At 41.5% G+C, this 23,290-nt stretch overlaps 1 protein-coding gene across 7 annotated transcripts in view; it reads right to left on the bottom strand.

The window, feature by feature from the left end:
- Nucleotides 1–23,290, bottom strand: part of NEXN (nexilin F-actin binding protein) — a 75,357-nt gene that overhangs the window by 1,530 nt on the left and 50,537 nt on the right. For all 7 annotated transcript variants that reach the window (XM_060202220.1, XM_060202219.1, XM_060202223.1 and 4 more), the window contains 2 exons: nt 18,269–18,490; nt 85–270 (listed from right to left, as the gene is read on the bottom strand). In XM_060202220.1, the coding sequence (XP_060058203.1) occupies nt 85–270; nt 18,269–18,490 (408 nt within the window). The remainder of the gene's footprint in view (nt 1–84; nt 271–18,268; nt 18,491–23,290) is intronic.

Raw genomic sequence — 23,290 nt, 5'->3', positions numbered from 1 at the left:
ATACTGTCTCTCTGGCCCCATTCAAATGTTGGTCCTAAAGATAACATCTTTCAAAAAGTAAAGGATGTGTAAGACTAATACCACCTTCTGTAGTGCTGCATCAATTTCTTTTTGTTCAAACTGCATGCGTAGTAGCTTTTGTTCTTCAATTCTCCTTTGTTCTTCTTCTTCTCTTGCCTTAGCCATTCGTTCAAATCTGGCTTTCATGTTCACTTTATGAGTAAATGGAGCCTCACTTTTTATTGCAGGCTTGATGTCAACATCATCTTCCTGTCAGAAAGTGGGTCAAAAATAAGAATTACTTTTTTAAAAAAAACATTGATTCCTTTTGTTGCCCTTGTTGCTTCCTTGTTATTGATGTTGCTGTTGGGTAGGACAGAGAAATGGAGAGAGAAGGGGAAGACAGAAGGGTAGAGAAAGATAAGACACCTGCAAACCTGCTTCACCACTTGTGAAGTAACTCCCCTGCAGGTGGGGAGCCAGGGACTCAAACCGGGATCCTTACGTCAGTCCTTGCACGTTGTGCCTCCTGTGCTTGACCTACTGCACTACTGCCCGACTCAAGAATTACTTTTTTTTTTAAGTATCAGCATGAACTAGGCATAAAATATTTTAACTACACAGCAATTTTTTTTTTTAACCAGAACAATGCTAAGCTCTGACTTAATGCTGGTGGTTAGAGGTGGGACCTAGGATCTTTGTCACTCAGGCATGAAAGTCTTACTGCATAACCCATACACTGTCACCCTAGCCTAGTGCGCATCATTTTGATGCTGTGGTGCTGATGGCAAAAATTCATCTAAAATAGGGAGGGTGAAAGTAATTTTTTTAAGTCAGAGGGTGGAAGGAAGAGAATACCAGAATGACTGTGATAACATGCAGTGTTAGGGACCAAATCCTTGTGCTTTCAGAGTGCAGGGTTTTGTTTTTTTCATTTTTAAAAATTACTTTTAATCTATATATTGAATAGAAATTGTGAGAGGAGGATATAGACAGGGAAATACACCTGCAGCCCTGTCTCACCACTTGTGAAGTTTTCCCCTTGCAGGTGGGGATTGGGGCCACACTGTAATATGTACTGAGCCAGGTGTGCCACAGCCTGGCCCTTGTTCTGGGGTATCTTTTACATAAATGTGTATGAATTACATATGAAGTGGGTACTTTTTTTGACAAATGAACTAAAGTTGTTTTATCAGAGCATGGATCAGCCCTGGCTTATGGTAGTGGTGTGGAGATTGAACCGGGCTTTGAGGCTGCATAATCATGCTCTACCCCCACCCCAAGAGTGCAGTTTTTTGTTTTTTACTAACTACACCACCTCCTGGACACCATGAATTTTGCCTTAACAACTGCAATTCTCATGGTAGGGCATAGTGGATAAAGTTGGATCTCAAGTGTCAGGTTCTGAAATCAATCCATCCAGTGGTCCAGGAGGTGGCGCAGTGGATAAAGCACTGGACTTCAAGCATGAGGTCTCAAATTGGATCCCCAGCAGCACATGTACTGGAGTGATATCTGGTTCTTCTATCTTTTCTCACTAATAAAATCCTTTTTTAAAAGAAATCATCCTGACCATCACAATGATGTACCAGAGTAAAGCTCTGTTCTCATTAATCTTTGTTTTAAAAAACAGGCAGTAGGCAGTGGGGGCCCAGGCGGTAGTGCAGATTAAGAGAAGCCCAAGGATCCCAATTGGAGCCCCGACTCCCCACCTTGAGGCAGTGAAGCAGATCTGCAGGCTTCTTATCTGTCCTACCCAGCAACAAGGGCAACAAAGTGGGGGAAATGGTCTCCAGGAGCAGTGGATTCCCCAGCAGTAACCCTGGAGTCAAAAAAAAAAAAAAAAAGCCCGGGAGTCGTGCTGTAGCGCAGCGGGTTAAGCACAGGTGGCGCAAAGCACAAGGACCGGCATAAGGATCCCGGTTTGAGCCCCGGCTCCCCACCTGCAGGGGAGTCACTTCACAGGCGGTGAAGCAGGTCTGCAGGTGTCTTTCTCTTCTATCTTCCCCATCTCTCTCCATTTCTCTCTGTCCTATCCAACAACGATGACAATAACAATAATAACTACAACAATAAAACAAGGGCAACAAAAGGGAATAAATTAAAAATAATTTTAAAAAAGCCTGTGGCTGGAACTGGGGAAAATTCACTAAACGAAGTCATCTAGGGCACAAAGCTTACAGTTACAGAAACAAGTTTATACAGTGTGAATCTAAAAGCCAACTGTGATGAAGCCACCAATAACTTAAAACCAGCTTTAGTGGTGGAGTCATGTGGGTGCACTGAATTTGTTTTCTAAAGGACTAAGTTGTGTGACACTGCATTGTTCAAACTATTAGCTACTTTCTCAAGTGCCAACCTCCCCCACACACACACACCACACCCTACCCCCGTCATTCAATACTAGAGATTAAACTCAGGACCTGATCTTTTGAGTTAACTGCTTCACCCACTACTTCCTGGTCTGGGGTAGAACAATGAGCAGGTAAGTATGATTTCAGAGTACAATACCAGGAAATCTGAACAAACTGACAAATATATTAAGTGCTGAAAGATAATTAGATTATAAATATCACAACACAAGCAAAGTATTGCAGGCCAGTTCAAACCTGGATCTCACATGACAAAGCTCACTATTAATATTCTTTTTAAACTATTTGATAGAACTTGGGATAGAGGATTAGAGAGGGAGAGCTGTAGCACTGCTTTATGGTTCACGAAGTTTCCCCTCTGCAGGTGGGACCTGGGGCTTGCACATGGCAGGTGTGCTACTGGGGCTCGATCTGAGGGCCTCCTGCTTAAGAGTCCTACGCCTTATCCACTGCACCACCTCCCAGGCCCTGAGGCTTGCATATAATACATGCCACTAGCCAGATGTGCCACCACCGGGCTCCCTAAAGGAAGAAAGTGGATTAGATGGGAGGGAGGGGTACTTGAAAGTTGATGAATGTATGGGTGGGGGAGATAACAATGGTTATGCAAACAGACTCATGCCTATGTGTGAAGCTCCAAAGTCCCAGGTTCAGCTGAGTAGTGCTCTGGTGTTTCTCTGTGTTTCTGCATCTCTTTGAAAAATATTTTTTAAAAAAAGTTGATGAATGTAATACAAAGATATGCAAATAGGTATGGCATCACCTCACCTCTGCCTCCAAGGACTTCATCCTTTTACATTTAACTGCTTGTAGCAGACGTCTTACTTATCTAAAGAGTAAATGAGAAATAGACAAAAGGAGAGACACCGCAGCACTACTACACTGACTGAAGCTTCTGCATGCTACTCCCACCTGGTGGCAAGTAGTTTGAGCCCAAGTCCTCATACGTGGCAAAGTGCACTCAGTGAGCTTTACTCTAGTGGGCAGTAGTAAGGATATTGATTTCACGCCACAGAAAGCTGTCCAGCACAGCATAACTTGACATCCTCAAGTTATGGAAATCATCGATGTCCGAGTGTCAAATCCATGTACACAAAAGAACCAATAATATCAAGAAGACAGCTGCCTACTTCATATCATTTATTCTTGTCTTACCTATTTTGCAGTGATAGGTATGATGGCTCTTTTTTTTTTTTCCTCCAACCCCCTTTTGCTATGTTTTTAACGAAAGAAAGCAAGTGTACATTAAAGAATCATCATCTTGTGACCATCTATTTTGTTAATGGTTTTCTCTAGTGTTTTACACTACTCTTGGGAAGCTTTCCCCCGGCAGGTGGTGACCAAGGGCTTGAACCCAGGTTCTTGCACATGGTAAGGGGTTTATCTTCAATCATTCATTCTATAAATACAATCTTGGAGCCTGTTTTTCATTCCCCAGATAACTAACTGCAAACTTTGACACTGTCCTCTCTCAGTTTTAACTTCTATTCAATCTTCACGGGCAGCTTAAATTACATTTTTCTCAGTCCTGATAAACCAATCCTAAGAGTACTGACTCCATTCTACTTGATCCTATAGTACTACATATTTTGTGTTTTATCATAATAGTTACATATATTCACTTTTTTCTCTTGTAGATAAAAGAGAGTGAAAGTGATCATAGCTCTGAAGCTTTGTTCAGTGTAGTAGGGGCTGGCTTGGACCTGGGTTGTGCACCCAGCAAAGCAGAGTGCTATCCAAGTGAGCTATTCTGCCAACCCAAAACCACAGTATATTCACTTTTATGCTCCCCAAACTAAATATAGGCTAATTTAGGAGAAACTAAAAGCAGCATGGTATTTACTTTTAATTGTGGAAAACTGGTTTATTCACAAGTAGCCTAGACCCCATGTCTTGTTTGTTTAATTGAATAGGGACAAATCAAGAGGGAAGTGGGGCAGGTGGTGGCACAACTGGTTGAGTACACATCTTGCCATGTACAAGAACCCACCAGCTTCAAGCCTCTGCAGTGAAAGAGGTCAACAGGTATCTTTTCTCGCCCTCTCTATCCCCCTCCCCATTTTTCTCTGTCCTGTCAAATAAAATTAAGAAAAAGATAAGAAGCAATTACAGAAGCCAGACCTACCTTCTGCACCCCATAAAGAATTTTGGCCCATACTTCTAGAGAGGGATAAAGAATAGGGGTGGGGCACAGAATTCTGACATTGGCAACTCTGTGGAATTGTACCCCTGTTATCTTTCAGTCTTGTTAATCATTAAATCGCTAATAAAAAAAAATTAAAGAAAATGGCCACCAGGAGATGTGGATTCCTAGTGCTGGCAATGAATCCCCAGCAATAAACCTAGTGGCAATAGAAACAAAACATAAAGCAGGGAAGGGGAGAGATAGAGAAAGTGGGGAAAGAGAGAGAGACCTACAGCATTGCTTTGCTGCTCGTGAAGCTTTCTCTGTAGGAAAGGGGTGGGAACTTGAACTCAGGTCCTTGCACACGGTGACATGTGTTCAACCAGGTGGAACACCACCCAGCCCAACCCTTATGTGTTACATCTTTTTTAAAAAATATTTTTATTATTAGATAGAGATATTGAGAGGAGGAGGAGATAGAAAGAAATAGACACTTGCAGCCTTGCTTCACCACTCGTGAAGATTTTTCCCCTGCAAGTGGAGACCAGGGGCTTGAACCTACATCCTTGTGTACTGTAATGTGAACACTTAACCGGGTGCACCACAGCCTGGCCCCTATGTGTTACATGTTAATATGTCATGTTACACAAAGTTCAGATGCCTATCAATGAGATTGGTGAATATCGGGATATTTGACAGCATCTGGGTCTAAAGTAGCTTGTAACCTCTTTATTCATCCAAATCCCCATCATTTTACCCAGCCATTTTAATTCACTCCCCTCTCGCTCAACATCTCCAAGTCTTGACAATTTCATATCCTACATAGCTGTCCTTTCTATTCCAGCCCAAGTTCAAATCCCCATCAGGCCTTTGATGAAATAATACCACATACTTTATTAAACTTGCCCTGCTTACTCTTCCTAGTTTTTATCACGCAGTGGTCGTTTTCCATCTTTACTTGTTAGATTCTAAAAACTACAATATCACAGACTGCAAGTTTATTTTATTTTTTTAATTGTTTTTAATATTTATTTTCCCTGTTGTTGCCCTTGTTTTTTTTATAGTTGTTGTACTTGTTGTTATTAATGTCGTCGTTGTTGGATAGGACAGAGAGAAATGGAGAGAGGAGGGGAAGACAGAGAGGGGGAGAGAAAGATAGACACCTGCAGACCTGCTTCACCACCTATGAAGCAACTCCCCTGCAGGTGGGGAGCCAGGGGCTTGATCCAGAATACTTAAGCCGGTCCTTGCGCTTTGCGCCACGTGCGCTTAACCTGCTGTGCTACCGCCTGACTCCCCAGACTGCAAGTTTATTCACCAATGGATCCCAGTGTTCAGAATAGTCCTGAAATGAAACATTCACATGTTGTAGTGCATGAATCTAAAACCACCTTTTGCTTCAGCATGATCTACCTATGAAGATGCCTATTTGGTAATATCACCTCTTTTAGGACCAAGCAGTGGCACACCTGCTTGAGAGCACACATTACAAAGCGCAAGGATCTGGGTACACCCCGCAGTCCCTACCTGCAGGGAGGAAGCTTCACTAGCCTTAAGAAAGTGCTGTAAATGTCTCTTCCTCTCTTTTCTCCTCTCAATATCGCTGTCCTATCAAATAAATGTTTAAAAGTTTCACTTTTTTTTTTTTTAAGGTTTTTGAAAGGTCTATTCCCAGGCTAGGCGATACCAAAAAAGGCTTCCATACCAGAGGCACCAAAGGTCCCAGGTTCAATCCCTAGCACCACCATAAGCCAGAGTTGAGCAGCGACAAAAAAATAAAAAAGTTCCAAAAGATAAACAGTTCAGAGTACAAGAATAATTTATTGACATCTAATATGACATGGGTAATACTTTCACATGCTTGGGCTGCTAGAAACCAACAACACCAGCATTATAATTATCTCTTTTTTTTTTAATTCTTTATTGAGGAATTAATGTTTTACATTCAACAGTAAATACAATAGTTTGTACATGCATAACATTCCCCAGTTTCCCATTTAACCATACAACCCCCACTATGTCATTTATCATCCTTTATGGACCTGTATTCTCCCCACCCACCCACCCACCCCAGAGTCTTTCACTTTGGTGCAATACGCCAATTCCATTTCAGGTTCTACTTGTGTTTTCTTTTCTGATCTTGTTTTTCAACTTCTGCCTGAGAGTGAGATCATCCCATATTCATCCTGTTTCTGACTTATTTCACTCAACATGATTTTTTCAAGGTCCATCCAAGATCGGCTGAAAACGGTGAAGTCACCATTTTTTACAGCTGAATAGTATTCCATTGTGTATATATACCACAACTTGCTTAGCCACTCATCTGTTGTTGGACACCTGGGTTGCTTCCAGGTCTTGGCTATTACAAATTGTGCTGCCAAGAACATATGTGTACAGATCTTTTTGGATGGATGTGTTGGGTTCCTTAGGATATATCCCCAGGAGAGGAATTGCAGGGTCATAGGGTAGGTCCATTTCTAGCCTTCTGAGAGTTCTCCAGACTGTTCTCCACAGAGGTTGGACCAAGTGACATTCCCACCAGCAGTGTAGGAGGTTTCCTTTGACCCCACACCCTCTCCAGCATTTGCTGCTGTTACCTTTTCTGATGTATGACATTCTCACAGGAGTGAAGTGATATCTCATTGTTGTCTTGATTTGCATTTCCCTGACAACCAGAGACTTGGAGCATTTTTTCATGTGTTTCTCGGCCTTTTGGATCTCTTCTGTGGTGAATATTCTGTCCAAGTCCTCCCCCCATTTTTGGATGGGGTTATTTGTGGTCTTGTTGTTGAGTCTGGCAAGCTCTTTATATATATTGGTTATTAAACTCTTGTCTGATGTATGGCATGTAAAGATCTTCTCCCATTCTGTGAGGGGTCTCTTGGTTTGGGTAGTGGTTTCTTTTGCTGTAAAGAAGCTTTTTAATTTGATGTAGTCCCATAGGTTTATACTTTCTTTAGTCTTCCTTGTAACTGGATTCGTTACATTGAAAATGTCTTTAAAATTTAAGCAGAAAAGAGTTATGCCAATATTTTCCTCTAAGTATTTGATAGTTTGCAGTCTAACATCCAAGTCCTTGATCCACTTAGAATTTACTTTTGTATTTGGTGAAATACAGTGGTTCAGTTTCATCCTTCTGCATGTTTCAACCCATTGTTTCCAACACCATTTGTTGAAGAGACTCTGCTTTCCCCATGTAATAGTCTGGGCCCCTTTGTCAAAGATTAGATGTCCATAGGTGTGGGGGCTCATTTCTGGACTCTCAATTCTATTCCACTGGTCAGTGTGTCTATTCATGGTCCAGTACCAAGCAGTTTTGATGACAATGGCCCTATAATATAGTTTGAGATCTGGGAGTGTGATGCCTCCGGTTCTGTTCTTTTTTCTCAAGATTGTTTTGGCAATTCTAGGTCTTTTCTGGTTCCAGATAAACATTTGTAGCATTTTTTCTATTCTCCTAAAAAATGTGCTTGGGATCTTGATGGGGATAGCATTAAATTTGGAGATGGCTCTGGGTAATATATGCATTTTGATGATGTTAATTCTTCCAACCCATGAACATGGAATATCTTTCCACTTCTTTGTGTCTTTTTTAATTTCTTTGAGTAGTGACTCATAATTTTCAGTATACAAGTCTTTCACTTCCTTGGTTAGATTTACTCCTAGATATTTTATTGTTTTTGTTGCTATAGTAAAAGGAATTGATTTCTGGATTTCAATTTCTTCTAACTTAGTGTTTGCATAGAGAAATGCCACTGACTTTTGAATGTTAATTTTGTAGCCTGACACCTTACTGTATTGCCTGATGATTTCCAAAAGCTTCTTGCTGGATTCCTTAGGTTTTTCCATGTATACTATCATTTCATCTGCAAATAAGGAGAGTTTGACTTCTTCTCTTCCAATCTGTATCCCTTTAATTCCTTGCTCCTGCCTGATTGCTATGGCAAGAACTTCCAACACTATGTTGAACAGTAATGGTGATAGTGGGCAGCCCTGTCTAGTACCTGATCTGAATGGAAATGCTTCCAGTTTTTCACCATTGAGTATGATGTTGGCTGTAGGTTTGCTATATATAGACTCCACTATCTTGAGGAATTTTCCATCTATTCCCATTTTTTGTAGTGTTTTGATCATAAAGGGATGTTGTATTTTGTCAAAGGCTTTCTCTGCATCTATTGATATGACCATGTGGTTTTTGGTCTTGCTTTTGTTGATGTGGTGGATCACATTGATTGATTTACGTATATTAAACCAACCTTCCATCCCTGGGATAAACCCCACTTGGTCATGATGGACAATCTTTTTGATATACTGCTATATCCAGTTAGCTTGAATTTTGTTCAATATTTTTGCATCTATGTTCATCAGAGATATTGGTCTGTAGTTTTCTTTTTTGGTTGTGTCCCTGTCTGCTTTTGGTATCAGGGTGATGTTGGCTTCATAGAAGCTGGCAGGGAGTATTCCAGTGTCTTCAATCTTCTGGAAGACTTTTAAAAGTAGAGGTATTAGTTCTTCTTTGAAGGTTTTGTAGAATTCATTTGTAAAACCATCTGGTCCAGGACTTTTATTTTGGGGGAGATTTTTGATAAATGTTTCAATTTCATTAGCTGTGATGGGCCTGTTCATGTTATCCACTTCTTCTTGACTTAGTTTTGGAAGTTGGTAGGTATCTAGGAAATTGTCCATTTCTTCCAGGTTCTCTAGCTTGGTGGCATGTTGTTCATAGAAGCCTCGCATGATATGTTGAATTTCTGCAGTGTCTGTTGTGATATCTCCTCTTTCATTTACTATCCGATTTATTTGGGTCTTCTCCCTTTTTTGTTTTGCGAGTCTGGCTAAAGGTTTGTTGATTTTGTTTACTCTTTCGAAGAACCAACATTTACTTTCGTTGATCTTTTGTATGGTTTTCCTATTCTCAATGTTATTTATTTCTGCCCAAATTTAGTAATTTCTGACCTTCTCGTTGCTTTAGGGTTCCTTTGTTGTTGTTCTTCTAGGTCTTTAAGGTGTGCAATCAGGCTGTTTATTTGTGCCTTTTCTTGTTTCCTAATGTGTGCTTGTATAGCTATGAACTTCCCTCTTAGGACTGCTTTAGCTGTGTCCCAAATATTTTGATAGCTTGTGTCTTCATTTTCATTGAACTCTCGAAACATTTTGATGTCTTCCTTGATTTCCTCTTTGACCCAGAAGTAGTTAAGAAGTGTACTGTTGAGCTTCCACATTTTGGGACTGTTACTAATCTTTTGTTGATTGTTAAGTGTTAGTTTAATTCCACTGTGGTCTGAGAAGATGCTTGGGGTGATTTCAATACTCTTGAATTGGCTGATGCTGTCTTTGTGGCCTAACATATGGTCTATCCTTGAGAATGACCCATGTGGATTTGAGTAAACTATGTATTCCAGTTTCTTGGGATGAATGACTCTGAAAATGTCCAATAGTTCTAGTTTATCTATCTCTTCATTTAGCTCCCTTATGTCTTTATTGATTTTCTCCCTGGATGATCTGTCAAGTTGAGAGAGTGAGGTGTTGAAGTCCCCTACTATGATTATGTTACTGTTAATATATTGCTGTAGCTCTTTCAGTAGAAGTTTGATGTATTTAGATGGCTTCTCATTGGGTGCATAGATATTAATAATTGTTAAGTCCTCTTGATTAACTGATCCTCTGAGCATTAAGTAGTGTCCATTCCTATCTTTTTTAATCTTATCTATTTTAAAGTCTATCATGTCAGATATGAGAATAGCTGTTCCTGCCCTTTTTTGTGGGCCATTGGCTTGAATGATAGTTTTCCATCCTTTCACTTTAAGTCTGTGTTTGTCTTGTTGAGTTAGGTGAGTTTCCTGTAGACAGCATATTGTTGGGTTGTGTTTTCTGACCCATCTTCCTACTCTGTGTCTTTTAATAGGTGAATTCAGGCCATTGACATTTATTGATATCAAAGAATGAAGATATTTTAACGCCATTTTTGTAGTGTTTTAGAGTGTTTTGATATATGTCCTATTTGTGGTTGTCTGGTTGTTTATAGAAGACCTTTCAGAACTTCTTTCAGGGCAGGCTTGGTGATGGTTGCTTCCTTCAACTGTTGCTTGTCTGAGAAGGTTTTGATGCCTCCCTCTAGTCTGAATGACAGTCTAGCAGGATATAGTATTCTTGGCTGAAAGCCTTTCTCATTGAGCACTCGACAGATATCTTGCCATTCTCTTCTGGCCTGTAGTGTTTGTATGGAGAAGTCTGCTGCTAATCTTATGGGTTTTCCTTTGTAGGTGACTCTTTGTTTTTCTCTTGCAGCCTTCAGGATCCTTTCTTTATCTTTATTCCTTTCAATTCTAAGTATGATATGTCTTGGTGTCTTTAAGTCTGGGTTAATTCTGTTTGGGACCCTCTGGGCTTCTTGAATCTTTATGTTTTGATGTTGTCTAGACTAGAGAAATTTTCAGCTATTATGGCCTGAAAAATGCTTTCTTCCTCTCCCTCTCTTTCTTCCTCTGGTATGCCAATAATGCATATATTGTTTCTTTTGAAGTCATCCCATAGGACTCTGTTGTTGTTTTCAGCATCTCTTAATCTCTTTTTGAGATCTCTTCTTTTTTAGTTGTCTCTAATTCATCCTCAATCTTGCTAATTCTGTCTTCAGCCTCATAGATTCTATTCTCTCTTCCCTCTACTGTTTTCTGGAGTTCATCTATTTTGTTGCCTTGCTCTGATACTGTTTTAGCTTGTTCAGCTAGTTGCATTCTTAGCTCAGCGATTTCAGCTTTCAGTTCTCTAATAACCATGAGATAATTAGTATTTTCTTCCATATTCTCATTTGTTGTTCCTGCATTTCTGATTACAATTTTTTCAAATTCTTTACTCACTCCTGTTATTATTTCCTTAGCTAATGTTTGGATGTTGAACTCGTTATTTTGTGCTTCAGCCTCTGGAGGACTTTTAGCTGGACTCTTGTCCTGGTTTGATTTTCCAATATTTTTTCTTTTTGTTTTAACCATTTTATATATTATGTTATGAGTTCCCTTTATCAGTACTTTTCAAATTATTGATCACTATTGCCTGGATTGACTTGTGTCTAAGTAAGTTAATTAAAGGGTTCACAGTGGTGGAAGTTAACAGTTGTTTCAATCCCTGAGTTGGAGCTCAGTGGTTTAAAAGCCTCTTTTTTTTCCTTCCCTGTAGGCTATGGGAGCCTGAGGGCTTTTAAACTATCAATAGGCTTCTTAGCTTAATCACTGACTCCCCCACATAGTCAACGACTGCCACCTCTCCAGATTCAAAGGAGGTCTCGAAACTTTACATCAGGCTCAACCTGATGCTGTTGACGGAAGAAGGGCAAACGCTAGAAGAAGAACTGACTCCTGACCAAGAGATAAAGCAGGGTGTGGCAGAGATAATCCAGTGGTTATGCAAAGAGACTTTTACAGCCCCTCAGCTATGCCACTGAGGTATAGGTCTTCTGAGTTTCCCGGTTAGATCTCTGTCCCCTGGTGTCCCTCCCTGTTGCTGTTCCAGATTCTGAGGGTAGTAGCAATGGAGACTCAGAGTTGCACTTAGTGAGTCTCTGGGGAGTTCTCTCCTCCCTTAAGCTGTCCCCTTGTTGGTGGAGCAGACTGGAGGTGGTGTGTCCACTGATAAACTGCTGAACTGTTACTTAATCTCTCCTTAGGCTCCTCTCTCCTCTCTGTCACCAGCCACATGTATTTGTACTCACGGGTGATTTACTGGGTTCCTGTGGTCATCCTAGTCCTGTCTTGTTTCGGTCCGGGTGGTCTCCTTTGGTATTCCTAGTTGATCCGGGAGAGGAGAGGAGAGAAAGCGATCTGCTGCTCGTAGCTCCACCTCTGGAAGTTGAATCCTTAATTATCTGTTTTCATATAACTAGTTTCCACAGTCTGGGAGGTGGTGTAGTAAATAAAGAATCGGACTTTCAGGAGTCGGGCGGTAGCGCAGGGAGTAAAGTGCAGATGACACAAAGCACAAGGACCAGAGTAAGGATTCCGGTTCGAGCCCCTGGCTCCCAACCTGTAGGGGAGTCGCTTCACAAATGGTGAAGCCGGTCTACAGATGTCTCTGTTTTTCTCTGTCTTCTCTCTTCATTTCTCTCTGCCTTAACAATGATGACATCAATAACAACAACAGTAATAACTACAACAATACAAAACAACAAGGGTGAGATTTGGGCGGTAGTGCACCGGGTTAAGCACACATGCTGCAAAGCACCGCATAAGGATATCGGTTCAAGCCCCTGGCTCCCCACCTGCTGGGGAGTCGCTTCACAAGTGGTGAAGCAGATCTACAGGTGTCTACTTTTTTTTTTTTTTTTTTTTGCCTCCAGGCCTATTGCTGGAACTCAGTGCCTTCACCAGGAATCCACTGCTCCTGGAGGCTATTTTTTTCCCTTTTGTTGGCCTCATTGCTTTATAGTTGTGACTATTGTTATTGCTGTCATTGTTGTGGGATAAGACAGAGAGAAATCCAGAGAGGAGAGGAAGACAGAGCGGGGAGAGAAAGACACCTACAGACTTGCTTCACCGCTTGTAAAGCAACTCCCCTGGAGGTGGGGAGCCGGGGACTGGAACTGGGATCCTTAAGCCGGTCCTTGCGCTTTGCGCCATGTGCGCTCAACCAGCTACGCTACCGCCCGACCCCCAGAGGTGTCTTTCTTTCTCTCCCCCTCTCTGTCTTCCCCTCCTCTTTCCATTTCTCTCTGTCCTACCCAACAATGATGACATCAATAGCAACAATAATATCTACAACTATAAAACAAGGGCAACAGGGGAAAAAATAAATATTTTTTTAAAAGGGCAACAAAAGGGAATAAATAAATAAATAAATAAATAAATAAATAAATATTATTAAAAATGGACTTTCCTGTCTGGGAGGTGGAGCAATGGAGAAAGCACTGGACTCTCAAGCATGAAGTCTTGAGTTCAATCCCTGGCAGCACATGTACCAGAGTGATGTCTGGTTCTTTCTCTCTCTCTCTCTCCCCTCCTATCTTTCTCATCTATCAATAAATAGTCTTTTAGAAAGAAAAAAGAGGGGAGTCGAGCGGTGGTGCAGCAGGTTAAGCGCAGGTGGCGCAAAGTGCAAGGACCAGCGTAAGGATCCTGGTTCCAGCCCCCGGCTCCCCACCTGCAGGGGAGTCTCTTCACAGGCGGTGAAGCAGGTCTGCAGGTATCCTTCTCCCCCCTTCTCTGTCTTCCCCTCCTCTCTCCATTTCTCTCTGTCCTCTCTAACAACAACATCAATAACAACAACAATAACTACAACAACAATAAAAAAGGGCAACAAAAAGAAGAATAAATAAATATATAAAAAAAGATTATGTACTACTTTTTTTCTATACCAGAGTACTGCTTGATTCTAGCTTGTGATGGTGCTGAGGATGGAACTTGGAACTTAAAGCCTCAGGCATGAAAGCCTTTTGTATGACCATTATGCTATCCCTCTTCATGGTTTCTTTTTTCTTTCTTTGTTTGTTTGTTTTAACCAGAAAAGTGAACCTCTGGCTTTTGGTGAGACTGGGGTTCGAACCTGAAATTCTTTTTTTTTTTTTTTAATATTTTTTTAAATTATTTATTTATTTATTTATTTATGTATTTATTTATTTATTCCCCAGATTCCCATTTAACAATACAACCCCCACTATGTCATTCATCATCTTTCATGGACCTGTATTCTCCCCACCCACACACCCACCCCAGAGTCTTTTACTTTGGTGCAATACTCCAGTTCGAACCTGAAATTCTATTGCTTCAGGCATGAAGGCCTATGTGTAGAGCCACACTAAGTAAGCAATCTGTCCTCTTCACATTTACATTGTTTTTACTAAACTCTTTAGTAACAAGACAGTAAGATGTGATGTTAGGCAGTACTGTTTTTTATTTCTTTGTCTGGTTTTTAACATTTTCTTCACTCCATGTTTTAAAATTCTCCTTTAAAAAGTTCTAAACAGGGGCCAGGTGGTGGCACACCTGGTTTAGCACACGTGTTACAATGCACAAGGACCCAGGTTCATGCCCCTAGTCCCCACCTGCGGGGGAAAGCTTTGTGAATGGTGAAGCAGTGCTGTAGGTGTCTCTCTGTCTCTCTCCCTTTCTGTCTCCCCTTCCCTTCTTGACTTCTGATTGTCTTTATCCAATAAATAAAGAAAAAAAATTTTTTTAAGTTCTAAACATCAGTGCCGGGCGGTAACACAGTGGATTAAGCGCACATGGCGCAAAGCACAAGGACAGGAACAAGGATCTTGGTTCGAGCCCCTGACTCCTCACCTGCAGGGGCTTCGCTTCATAGGCAGTGAAGCAGGTCTGCAGGTGTCTTTCTCTCCTCTCTCCATTTCTCTCTGTTCTAACAACAATGACAATAATAATAACAATGCGATTAACAAAAACAATGAACAACAAGGAAAACTAAAGGGGGAAAAATGGCCTCTAGGAGCAGTGGATTTAGTGCAGGCACTAAGCCCCAGCAATAACCCTGGAGGCAAAAAAAAAAAAGTTCTAAACATCATATCTATGTCTGGGGAGATAGCATACTGGTTATGCAAGAAGACTAATATGATATCTAAGATCCTCAGTGTCATCTTACCTGTGCTTAAATGAAAGCTTTCTTTTCTTAGTTGGGGTGTTAATGTTTTACAGTAAATACTAAACACAGTTATTGATACATGTGCAAAATGTCTGTTTTCTGCAAAACAACCTCAGCCAAGATATCTTTTTAATTCTTGTTTTTTTAATATTTTATTTTATTTTATTTTTTATTTTTTTAACTTTATTTGTTTGTTGGATAGTATGCCAGCTCCCCCTGGCTTCTGCTTAACCATATGCCTATATGGGGATAGATTTAATCCCATTCAAAGCTTTGGTCTATTTACATAAATCACTTTTACATTTACATAAAGCACTCCCTCCAGGGCATTGGTGGTTCAGTGATAATATTCTCACCTGCTCCACCCCCTCCTTGTCACACTCTGATTTTCGCCAGTCACTTTTCTCTCCACCCTCTTTATGTCACATCCTGTTTCCACCCTACTTGGCAAGTATATATAAAGACAGCATTGTGAGTTTTAGGGTACCTTGAGTTTAGCTTAGCTCGTCTTAGATTGTGCTGCGTCCTGCATGAATAAAGAGATACTGCCTACAGCTCAACCATGAGTCCCTGGTCGTCTGTTACCCGCCTGTGAAGCCAGCCCGGCGAAAACAACCTAGCCCGCGCAAAACAACATTTGTTACTGGGTAGAGACAGAGAGAAATTGAGAGAGAAAGGGGAGATAGAGAGGAAGAGAGACAGAGAGACGCCTGCAGACCTGCTTCACCACCTGTGAAGTGACTTCCCTTGCAGGTGGGGAGCCAGGGGCTTGAACCTGACCAGTCCTAGCGCTTTGCGCCATGAGTGCTTAACCCGCTGCGCTACCGCCCAATTCCCAATATTTTATTTTTATTGTTTGTTTTGGATAGAGACAAATAGAAATTAAGATGGAAGGGAGAGACAGAGAGAAAGACATCTGCAGCCCTGCTTCACCACTCATGAATCTGTTCCCCTACAGGTGTGGACCAGGATCTTGAACCAGAGTCCTTGTGCACTGTAATGTGTACGCTTCGCCAGGTATGCCACTGCGTGGCCCCCTAGATGAATATATTTTTTAAATATTTATTTATTGGGAGTTGGGCAGTAGCACAGCAGGTGAAGCGCAGGTGATGCAAAGCACAAGGACCCGCGTTAAGGATCCCGGTTTGAGCCCCGGGCTCCCCACCTGCAGAGGAGTCGCTTCATAAGCAGTGAAGCAAGTCTGCAGGTGTCTTTCTCTCCTCCTCTGGCTTCCCCTCCTCTTTCCATTTCTCTCAGTCCTATCCAACAACAATGATATCAATAACAACAACAATAATAACTACAACAACAATGAAAAACAAGGGCAACAAAAAAGGGGGGAATAAATAAATAAATAAATATTTTTTTAAAATCTGTTGTTACAACATAATTCTGGCAAAAATAAATTATATAGGAGATTTATTTATTTATTTATTTATTTTACCAGAGCACTGCTCAGCTCTGGCTTATGGTGTGGCAGGAAACTGAACCTGGGACTTCAGAGCCTAAGGCATGAGTCTCTGCATAACCATTATGCTATCTACCCCCCACCCACTTTTGTTTTTCACCGGGCTTATCACTGGGGCTTTGTGCCTGCACAACTCCATTATTTCTGGGGGCCATTTTTTTCTTCTAGCGGATCAGAGACAGAGAGGAAGAGAGAGCAGAGACTGGCTCCGCCATTCGTGAAGCTTTCCCTATGCAGGCCCTTCCATATGGTGGCCAGGGACACAAAAGGCTCTGCCACTGAATTATTGGCATGACTTTAAACAGAACATTCTTTATAATGAGCCTTCACTGAAATAAGAGCAAGTATGAATAATCTCTGGAATTTATATTAATTTGAATATTCATTAGTTCTGCTAATTCAGGTTAAGCCTTGTACTCAAATCAAGCACGTTCCCAGGTGAGCTCTCTCACTAACCCCTATTTTATTTGTTCAACATCTCCATCACTTTACTGAGGGAATGTGAGTTTACAGAATTGTTCTTTTTTTTTTTTTTTCCAAGCAGCACCAGAAAATGTACCTAAGATCTCACACAGATATCACAACTGAGCAGTCTATCAGGAATAGATTTTATTTGTTTAATATATATATATTAAATGTCATATTAATATGTTATATATATATATATATTTTTTTGCCTCAGGGTTATTGCTGGGGCTCAGTGCCTGCACTATGAATCCACTGCTCCTGGAGGCTATTTTTTCCATTTTGTTGCCCTTGTTGTTATTGCTATTGTTCTTGTTACTGCTGTTATTGTTGTTGGATAGGACAGAGAGAAGTCAAGAGAGGAGGGGAAGACAGAGAGGGGAAGAGAAAGACAGACAACTGCAGGCCTGCTTCACCGCCTGTGCAGCCACTCCCCTGCAGGTGGGGAGCCCGGGGGCTTGAAGGGGATCCTCCTGCTGTTCCTTGTGCTTTGCTCCATATGCGCTTAACCCACTGCGTCACCGCCCAGCTCCCGCCCCTGCCTTTTTCCTTAATATTTTATTTATTTATTGCATAAAGACAGAGAAATAGAGTTGCTCCTAGTGGCCATTCTCCCCCTTCCTTTTTTTTTTTTCTTTCTATATTTTATTTGATAGGACAGAGAGAAATTGAGAAAGGAAGGGGACATAGGGAGAGAAAGACACTTGCAGACCTGCTTCTCTGCTTGTGAAACATCCCTCCTGCAGGTGGGGACCAGAAACTTGAACCTAGGTCCTTGAGTATGGTAATGTGTATGCTCAGCCAGGTGCGCTACTGCCTGCCTCCCTGCTCTTTAATTTAGAGAGAGAAGAGAAACCACAGTCCCATTCCCTGATTCAGGAGGCTCTCACCCAACCCTGGGGACTCCATGAGGTCCATGGTCCTCTCATGTGGTTCCAGGGCATAAGCTCTGAGCCTTACATAGGACAACGTGTACTATAGTGAGCCCATACATACTTTGAAACTCTTTTTGCTAGAGTGAACCATTTGATGCTCACTGTAGGTTTTTGCTCTGAGCAAAGACTTTGGGAAACAAAACTATAACGGGAAAACATTTCAGACTATCTCAAGAGCTTAGTGTGCTTTTGTTATTGATAGGAGAGATCTCCATATACACATCCAGTTGTTAATACCAGAATTCATGTCAAAGCCGGTGCTGTTTCCTGTAAATCGCCATCACCACGCCTTGACTGTGCTAAACACGAGACAGTGTACCTCATGAAAGTGTTCTGCTTCCCGCTCTTTAATTTCAAGATCAATTGCTCTCCTCCTCGCCCGTTCTTCTTCTATCTTCTTCTGTATTTCTTTTTCAGACAACTGTCCGATTTTTTCAAACTTGCTTTTTAGATTTTTAGCTTGAATAGATCCACTCCTCTTCAACTTAATTAATTCTTCATATTCTCTGCTCAGTTCAAAGGTGTCACCCTCTTCTTCTTCCTTCATAAAAATGGAAATTTTTTAAAATATATTTTTTAAATTTATTTTATTTTATTTATTCCCTTTTGTTGCCCTTGTTGTTTCATTGTTGTAGTTATTATTGATGTCGTTGTTGTTGGATAGGACAGAGAGAAAATGGAGAGAGGAGGGGAAGACAGAGAAGGGGGAAAGAAAGACAGACACCTGCAGACCTGCTTCACTGCCTGTGAAGGGACCTGCCTGCAGGTGGGGAGCCGGGGGCTCAAACCGGTATCCTGACGCCGGTCCTTGAGCTTAGCGCCACCTGCACTTAACCCGCTATGCTACAGCCCGACTCCCAAAAATGGAAATTTTTTAATGCTAACTAACAGAAAATGTGTACTTATACAATAAACCATCGCCAAACGGTCCGGTTATTTTTAAAAATCTTATTATTGTTCATGTTTGTAACTGAGATAGTAACTATAAAATCATTCCACCGTTTAAAAAAAAATATTGCCACCAGGGTTGCTGCTGGACCTCATCTTCATAGCAAATCCACTGCTCCTGGAGGCTTTTTATTTTTTAATTCTCCCTTCCTTCCTTCTCTCCTTCCCTTCCAGCCTTTTTTCCTTCCTTCCACCCTTCCTCCTTTTTTTTTTTAGATAGGACATAGAAATTGAGAGGAAAGGGAAGATCGAGAGGGAGAAAGAGAAGCACCTGCAGACCTATTTCACCTCTCATGAAGTTCCCTCTCTGCAGATGAAGAGTGAGGGCTCTCAAACCCCGGTCCTTGCACATGGTTTTGTGTGTACTCAACCTGGTACATTACAGCCTGGCCCCCTAATCTACCACTTTTTAAATATTGATTTATTTGTTCCCTAGAGCAAAACAGACAAGGAGCCAAAGCATCACTGACATAGGCTACTGGGGCTCAAACTTGAAACCTGACGTCTGCAAGTCTGGCACTCTCCTCACTGCACTGCCTGAACTGCCATCCCACCACGTTATTGAGTGCCTGAAACTGAATCCAAGGTCTCTCTCTCTCACCCATGCCAGGCATGCTCTACTGCTGAGCCAACTCCTGGGCTCTCACCATATCTTATTTGAAGCTAAAAATCAAGCTAAGAACTTCCCTAAATACACCACTAGTTAGACTAGTGTTACTGGGTTTCAGAGAAGATAGCGGGATGCATTGGATCGACCTTTTCTTGTGGTGCATCCCGTGAGTACACATTCATTGGGGAAACTGAGGCTCCTTCCTAGCCGACTGAATCCACATGGATCCCAGTCACTTTCAAAGCCAGCAACAACAAGCAGCTCCTGACAGCTTTCAACCTGACGCTGTTGACTGGCTACGGAAGAAGGGCAAACGCAAGAAGAAGAAGAAGAAGAAGAAGAAGGAGAAGGAGAAGGAGAAGGAGAAGGAGAAGGAGAAGGAGAAGGAGAAGGAGAAGGAGAAGGAGAAGGAGAAGGAGAAGGAGAAGGAGAAGGAGAAGGAGAAGGAGAAGAAGAAGAAGAAGAAGAAGAAGAAGAAGATAGCACAGTGATTATGAAAAAAATATTCATGCTCTGGTATAAAAACAGAAATAACAGAGTGTTACAGTGGCTGGGAGGTGGCTGACTCACCAAGTAGAGAATGCACATTAAGCATAAGCCCCAAGCTTCAAGCAGAAGGTGGAGGGTGGATTCTGTTTGTTTGTTTGTTTGTTTGTTTTTTATCAGCTCTGGCTTATGGTGGTGCAGGGAACTGAACCTGGGACTTTGGAGCCTCACATGTGAGAATCTCTTTGCATAATTTTACGTTATCTACCCCCATCCTGAGGGTGGATTCTTCATCACACTAGATGATGTGACACAAGGCTTACTTCTTGGCTCATCCAGGAGGAAAAGAAAAACCCCACAGCCAGGGAAATGGTGCAAGTGGTAGAGCGCTGGACTTCCAGGCCTGAGGTTCCCTGTTTGATGCCTTGGGACCACATGTGTCAGACTGATGCTCTGGTACCCTCTCTCTGTCCTCTCTGCCTCGTGTGTAACTCTTACATATAATAAATAAAGTCAATCAAAAAGAAAAAAAAAACATCCTTTTATACTAGCTCCACTTTTGCTCTGAGGGTGAAGGTAAAAATACCAGAAACAGGTTTATGAGATAACCATATTCCAAAGCATTCTGATAAAAATTAATGATGGGTGGGGGCAGGCAGTGGCACACCCAGTTAAGAACACACATTACCACAAAAACCAGGAAGGGCCTCACGCTTCAAGAGCAGTAAAGCAGGTCAGCAGGTGTCTCTTTCTCTCTCCCTCTCTCTCTCCCCCTCTCCTCTCAATTTCCCTCTGTCCTATCAAAACGAAGTAGGAAGAAGAAGGAGGAGGAGGAATAGGAGGAGGAGAAAGAGAGATAGAGAGTGGCCCCTGGGAGTGGTCGATTTGTAGTGTCAGCACCAAGTCCCAAGGATAATCCTGGTGGCAATAATACAGAAATAATAACAATCATCATGGTAAGGGGTGAGTGTATGCCTTATCAGGGTGGAGTGTATGCCTTATCATGTTCAAGGACTTTGGTTCAAGCCCTAGCATGCATAGGAGCAGTATGACTGGCATGAGGGAAAGCTCTATGAACAGTGGAGCAATAGATGCTATCATGTTTCTCCTCTATTTCACTCTCTCTTTCTGTCTCTATTTGAAATTGTTTAAGATTCACTTTAAAAAATTTTTATTTATTTATTTATTTTTTAGAATTTATTTATTCATGAGAAAGATAGGAGGAGAGAAAGAACCAGACATGACTCTGGTACATGTGCTGCTGGGGATCGATCTCAGGACCTCATGGTTGAGAATCTAATACTTTATCCACTGTGCTGCCTCCCGGGCCACTAAAAAATTTTTTTTTTAAATATTTATTTATTTTCCTTTTTGTTACCCTTGTTGTTTTTTATTGTTGTTGTAGTAGTTATTATTGTTGTTGTTATTGATGTCGTCGTTGTTAGGGCAGAGAGAAATGGAGAGAGGAGGGGAAGGCAGAGAGGGGGAGAGAAAGACAGACACCTGCAGACCTGCTTCACCTCCTGTGAAGTGACCCCCCCCTGCAGGTGGGAACCCAGGGGCTCAAACTGGGATCCTTACGCCGGCCCTTGTGCTTTGTGCCACATGTGCTTAACCCTCTGCACTGCCGCCTGACTCCCTAAAATTCACTTTTTAAAAATATATAAATTATTGCACCAAAGTGAATGACTCTGGGGCGGGTGGTGGGGAGAGAGTACAGGTCCTGGAGAAGGATGACAGAAGACCTAGTGGGGGTTGTATTGTTATTGTTACTGAGAAATGTTATGCATGTACAGACTATTGTATTCACTGGTGACTGTAAAACATTAATCCCCCAGCAGAGGAAAAAAGAAAGAAAAAGAAAAATATATAAATATTTTGCTTCGCATATGGGGATATGGCATAATGGTTATGCAATGAGAAGGAGGCTGTAGAGCCCCAGGTCCAACCCCCCTGTACCACCATAAGCCCCAACTGAGCAGTGCTCTAGGAGTAATAATAATATTTAAAAATATTGAGTGATACAAAGAGAAACGTGTGTGTGTGTGTACAGAGAGAGAGAGGGTTACCAGACCACTACTCATCTCTGTTTTATGGTGGTGCTGAGGACTGAATCTGTGACCTCAGAGCCTTAGGCATGGAAAGTCTTTTGCACATTATGCTGTTAATGTTTATTATCATCCTACAGACTTATAAATATGTATCTATAGAGATCATGCAGAGTTTAGTAAATTTATTGAAATGAATTATTTATATGTCCTAAATATCATTTCCATGCTAGAGAAAGCATACCAAAATTGCTAAAGACTATTTTTGAATGGTTTAGTAAAATAGAATCAGACTTGCCAAATCAATATCCCTATTAGTATCTGTGATATTTCTGTGTGTCGCCTTATTTTAATTAAACGTATCAGGATTTTTTTGGTGTTTTTTGTTTGTTTTTGCCTCCAGGGTTATCGCTGGTACTCAGTGCCTGCACTACCAATCCACTGCTCTTGGTGGCCATCTTTTCCGTTTGTTGTTGTTTAATAGGGCAAAGAGAAATTGAGAGAGGAGAGGAGAAGAGACAGAGAGGGGGAGAGAAAGACAGACACCTACAAATTTGCTTCACAGCTTGAGAGGAGACCCCCTTGCAGGGCGGGAGCCCACTGCTCTAGAGGGGATCCTGGTGCCGGTCCTTGTGCTTCCTACTATGTGCGCTTAGCCAGTGCGCTACAACCTGGCCCCGAAAGGTACTGGGCTTTTAATTGCACCAAAGCAAAGGACTCTGGGGAGGGGCAGGGGAGAGAGGAGAGGACTAAAAGTTTGGGGCTTGGTATCTAATTCTGTTTCAAGGAACATATCAAGTATATTTTAAATGCTTCAGAATGATAGTTCTCAACTATAACAATCATACAATTGTGAGCTATATAGGAATATTTACTTTAGGGACTATAATAAAGTCTCAGTCATTTGCAATCATATGTATTTTGTTTACTTGCCACAAGGCTTTCGCTGGAGCTCCATGCCTATATGATTCCGCTACTTCTGGAATTTTTCCTCTTTTTTTTTTTTTTTTCTTTTTTCCAGATAGAGGGTGAGAGACAGGAGAAAAGAGGAAGATAAAATGCCACAGCACCTCTCCACTGCTCCTTGGAGCTTTCCCTTTGTGTGGTATTCCCATGATAGCAGGGACCTCAAATCTAAGTCCTTTTGCATGGTGACCTGTGCATGCTAACAAGGTGAACTATCTCTTGAGTCCTGTGTATTTTTTAAAATATTTATTTATGTATTTACTTATTTATTTCCTTTTTGTTG

The sequence above is a fragment of the Erinaceus europaeus genome, chromosome 11 (genome assembly GCF_950295315.1).
Source record: "Erinaceus europaeus chromosome 11, mEriEur2.1, whole genome shotgun sequence".
Lineage (NCBI taxonomy): Eukaryota > Metazoa > Chordata > Mammalia > Eulipotyphla > Erinaceidae > Erinaceus > Erinaceus europaeus.
This window is presented reverse-complemented; position numbering and strand designations above follow the sequence as displayed.